This window comes from Mirounga leonina, unplaced genomic scaffold, assembly GCF_011800145.1.
Source record: "Mirounga leonina isolate KUSES-001 unplaced genomic scaffold, KU_Mleo_1.0 Mir_200, whole genome shotgun sequence".
Classification (NCBI taxonomy): Eukaryota; Metazoa; Chordata; class Mammalia; order Carnivora; family Phocidae; genus Mirounga; species Mirounga leonina.
The window spans coordinates 24,922,342-24,927,470 of NW_023270503.1; the positions used below are offsets into that span (position 1 = coordinate 24,922,342).

General features: G+C 56.5%; 1 protein-coding gene across 2 annotated transcripts in view; it reads right to left on the reverse strand.

Annotated features, from left to right (window-relative positions):
* The window catches only part of PLXDC1 (plexin domain containing 1), a 56,614-nt gene that overhangs the window by 47,680 nt on the left and 3,805 nt on the right, over window positions 1-5,129 (reverse strand). For both annotated transcript variants that reach the window (XM_035027000.1, XM_035026999.1), the window contains exon 2: window positions 1,088-1,266. In XM_035027000.1, coding sequence (XP_034882891.1) covers window positions 1,088-1,266 — 179 coding nt within the window. The remainder of the gene's footprint in view (window positions 1-1,087; window positions 1,267-5,129) is intronic.

The window sequence follows — 5,129 nt, forward strand, 5'->3', positions numbered from 1 at the left end:
GGGGCGGGCAGGTGCGGAGGGGCGGGGCGGGGAGGTGCAGAGGGGCGGGCAGGCGCGGAGGGGCGGGGCGGTCTGCTATGCTTTGTTCTCCGATCTTAGAACCGTTTGACCTTTTTGACTACCTGCATGCACTTCTTTGTTGTAAAAAGATCGTTCTTGAACATAAAATAAAGAAATGTACGCCAAGAAGCACATCCTGTTGTTGCTTCCTCTTGTTTCATAGTTTTTCTGCGTCCTCGGAATTCAATCTCAGCTATAGGCACCTATACACACGGCCAGGGGCGCGCTCACACTCGTACGGTCACACACATTCATCACACACACGCACAGACAGCCCACGGTGGCAGACACACGGGCAAGCGTACGTAATACACAAAACCCCTCAGGCACCCGTGCAAACAGACGCACACATGGTGATGGATTCACCCACAGACACGCAGTCCCTGCCAGCCTCCTGGAAAGAAAGCCGGCTGGGGGGCAGGGCCAGACATTGCAAGGACAGCGCGTCCTCTGGGCCTCGACCCTCCAGGCCTCCCTTCACCACCACCACCAACCCCCCCCCCCCGCAACTGCCCCCAGGCAGAGGAGGTCTCACCCCTGAGCTTCACCCTAATTGCCTTCTCTGTGCCCTGCCCCCAGGCTAAGCAGCCTGAGCCTCTGCAGCCTTTAACCCTTTGGGGCTACGCCGTCTGTAAATGGTGCAGAAATGGGAAGAGAGAGGGGCCTCGGCTGGCAGCTGGATGTGACTAATAATGCCACCTTCATTCAGCTTTTAGGGGAGGCCTCAGGCAGTGGAAGAGTCCAGTGTCAAGAACCCTGTGCACATGCTGTGCATCCTTGGGCGAGTCACTTCACCTCTCTGGGTGCACAAGGAGGGGGGCAATCTATGAAGCTCTGAGATGTGAAGATTTCATGTCCCAGTCTGGGCCCTGCTTTCATCCCCTCCCCTGGGATCCCTCTCACCATGCTGACATCCAAGGCCAATCCCAAAGGATATGTGATTTGTGCATCTGACAAGTACACATAGGGCACCTGGGGAGCCTCCCAGCACCACTTCCTTCCCCTTCGCCGTTCCTCCAGCACTCACCACCACCATGGTCCTGTTATCCGGCAGTCTGTCAATGGCCAGCATGCCCCCGCCTGGGTCTTGGCTCAGCTGGGTCTTGTCCGACTCCGACACCTGCCCAGGGCTCTCTCGGGCTCTCCGACTCCAGCCCTGTGAGGTCCCCTTGGCAGCCCATGCAGAGCCTGGGCCTGCATCCTGACCTGGGAGAAGGAGACAGAAAGCTGAGTCCCAGCAGTCAGAGTGAAGGTCCAAGGAGGGGACCAGCCCACGTACTGTGCAAAAGCCCCAACCCCACTCCATCCCTGACTGTGGGGACACCCCACGTGCATGAGAGCCCCGTGCCAGCCCCACGCCACACACTCCGCACACAGAACACCTTTAGTCCCTCACCCCGGCCCTCCGCAGTAGATACAATGCTCTCCCTTTTGCAGACAGGAATCAGGGGCTCACAGTGGTTAAAGAATGTCACACCTTGGGTTAGGGATGGAGACAAGTTCCAAATCTCCAAAGGGGTAATTATTCTCAACCTCTGCTGCACGCTGGAATCATTGGCGGAGCTTTAAAAATTCTTCATGTCTGGGTCCCACCCCCGAGATTCTGATATAATTGTTCTGTGGTGTGGCTTGGACAATAGGAGTCTTAAATGATCCCCAGGGGAGCTTTTGAGAAGCCCTGAAGGGAACTCTATAGACAAGAGTGAGAACCATTGCTCTGGAACACTCCAAACCCGTTCCTTATTTCTCCGTCAGAAATGGCACAAAATCTCACCTTCCAGGTGACTCTGGGGACTAGAAGCTAGAGTAGAGTTCTTTTAGTTCAGGGCTTCTCAACATTAGCACTATCAACACTCTGGACTGGAGAATTCTTTGCTATGGGGGCTGTCCTGAGCGTTGTAGCAAGTCCAGCAGCATCCCGGCCTCTGCCCACTAGATGCCAGTGGCATCTCCTCCCAGATGGTGACGATCGAAGATGTCTCCGTGATGGGGACCACTGTTTAGTCCTATGACTACTTGCAAACCCCTTGGGCAAGTCCCTTTCCCCCTAAAACATGGAGCTTCGCCACCATCAAGGATGGCAAATAGGTTTCATTTCAAAAGTCATCTCCAATCGATTAGTGACAGCCAGGAGCACTCTAATTGAGACAAACTTGGAAGCTCCATCTGTGTGCAGCAGGAAAGATTGTCATGATCAATTAACAATGTCTGCCGGGGACACAGGATTGGAAAGACACCGCACACCGGCCATTTAGCAGCCATTCCTAGATTCTGTGTTCTCTTCTGTCTCCTCTAGGTCATTAAATGTATTCTAAATGTCACAGAAACCATGCTTTTCCTTTTTGGAAAGATTTGTGCCCCCAAAGATGTGTCTTATATTGTTACTGCAATTATCACCCCTACTATGAATGTGTGTATGGCACACAGATCACTGGAGAGGTGGATCTGGCATTTCCTGTGATATTCATCAATTCCAGGCCCACCCAGCATCGGACGCCCTTCTCCACCTCTGCCTGCCCCACCCCTCCCCAGAGCTCCTGGATATAACCCTCTTTCCTAGAGCCACTGATGGTGTAACTACATGCCTGTCTCCCTGGTAGACAAGTTCCCCCAGGACAATCCCCATCTTCTGCAAATGTGTATCCTCAGTGTCTAGCAAACAGTAGGTGCTCAATCACTGTTCAGTTGAGGACACGATACTGGAGGTAACTCTTGGGAGCCAGCAAGGGGAGAGGTTGAGACAAGGCTTGGCCAGCACCAGGCCTGAGGCTGGGGCCAGGACTCTGCTGTGGGGCCCTGGTTTGTCATTAGACATTTTATCCAATTAAGTCATTCTTGGCTGTTGGTGCTTGCTGGACCCTTGCCGGCCCCCGTCTCACTTCTCTGCCCCTAATCGCAACCAGATGCTCGGGAGAAGGTGGGGAGAGGGGCGGTCCCCAGGCCCCTTCCCCAAGTTGCCCAGTGGCTGAGATGGGCCTGCACCCAGAACTGGGAAGGCAGTCTGCCCATGGCTCCGACCCCAAGCCAGGGCTGTCTTGCCCCTCTCGGGTGGGGCCCACAGCTGCCTCTGGAGATAGAACTGTTTGTGCTGGGCTGCTTTGCCCAGCTCCCCAGGTCATCCTGCAAGCAGCCCTCGGGCCTGGGCTAGAGCCAGAACAGGAAAGGAACGTGTGCGAAGCTAATGGAGGAGCTGAACCGGTCTGGAAGGGGACGCTGGAGATCTGCAGACATCACAATCCTGCAACTGAGACAGGAGGGTACTTGCAAAGTGGGGGTCCAAGGCCTGAGAAGAGGGCTGGAAAGGGGGGCCCAACCAGCTGTGAGGTCAGGGAAGGGACACCTGTATCCACAGGCTGTGTGACCTTGGACCCATCTGTTGACCTCTCTGAGCCTCCATTTCCTCATCACTAACGCGGGGATGACAGTCATACCTACAGCACAGGCTGCCATGAGCATCAAGTGCAAAATTCAAATGAGAAGTCTTTATAATCACAGAGCTCGGGGACCAGGTCAGAGGCAAAGAATCCATGGAGGCAGGCAGCGAAGGGGATGGAGAAGGAAGCGGCCCAGAAATCTGCCCTACCCTGACTTAGCCCCAGTCTGACCCTCTCAACCCCACCCCCACATCTGTCTCCCTGCCACCCCGCCCCCTCCCAGTGGGCTAGGACAGGACATCACCCCCGCAGCCTGCGGAAGGAGCCAACACAGCTGGTGACTCGCATGTGTTGACTCAAGGTCCCGCCCTCCTCCCTGCATGCTCACACATTGCCGCCAGCCGGTCCAACCCTCGGCCACACTCGGCTCTACCTTCTGTCCTGCACCGGAGAGCTTCACCGGCTCAGCCCCCATCTCACGCCTCCGTATGTGAGTGTAGCTGCCTGTGGGCACCGGCCAGAAGTGCCCAGAGCACACCCCGGGCATGTATCCACCCATTCACTCACCCACGGCCCCAAGTCGCCCACCGTCTAGTGGGCCGTCACAGCAGTAATAGGGGGAACAAGAAATGATGGCTAACTTTTCGAGAATGCTTAGGGCTAGCCCTCTTCCAAATGCTTGAAATCCATTAACTCATTTACTCCCCACAGTAACCCCATGGGATGGGTGCTAGGTTTGATCTGTTGTACAAATTGGGAAACTGAGGCGTGAAGGTGTCAAGGAATCTCCCAAGGTCACGCAACTAGTCCGTGGCAGGATATGTGCACACGGGTGGGCTGACTTCCAGGCTCCCCAGACTTCAGGGTGTGCTCAGACCACCACAAGGGCAACAAGAGGGGATTTCCTAAGGTGCAGGGACAGCCCAGGGAAGGACCGGCATATGGGCTGGGCTCACTGGGGGCCACCTGGGAGTCCTGTCCTGGGAGCCCGTGTCCCCTGGCACGCAGGGGGACAGCCCAGCAGTACTGCCCCAGATGCCCTCCATGGGCCACTGCCCTGCTCTGGCGCAAGAAGCCCCGGGCTGACCGCAGGAGGCCGCGTCATGCCCAGCCCCAGGGCCTGGTCGAGCCGCCCTCATCCCACCCGCCACCCAGACTTGCCCTTCAGGCCCCACAGCCAGTCCAGGAGCTCCTGTAGCCTCCACCCTTAATGCCCTCGAGCTGGTCTCCCGCACACCCAGGAAAACTTGATTCCGTCCCTCCCAGGCTTCAAGCTCGCCACAGCCCTCCAGCCGAAGGCCCTTCATGACCAGTGACCGGATCCCTGCTCTCTCCTCCAGCTTCCTGTCTCCCTAAAGCCCTCTCCAGGACCCAGCCCGGCTCTCTCTGGCCACAGGGCCTCACACAAATGGCTTTCCCAGCCAGGACCACTCTGCTCCATAAATGAACCCCTCTGATGAGTTTTTGCTCATCCTTCAAGTCCCATGAGATGGCACCTCTTCCCAAAACATCCCCCGACATCTGTCCCCCGTCATCCCAAATGCTACCTGCACCGTCCCAGCCCTGATCCCCACATGTAGTTGCTGCCTGTGCATCTGTAGGCTCCAGGCACCTGACTCCGAGCAAATGCTCAGGAAGCACAGATGGAGGAAGGAAGGAAGGAAGGAAGGAAGGAAGGAAGGAAGGAAGGAAGGA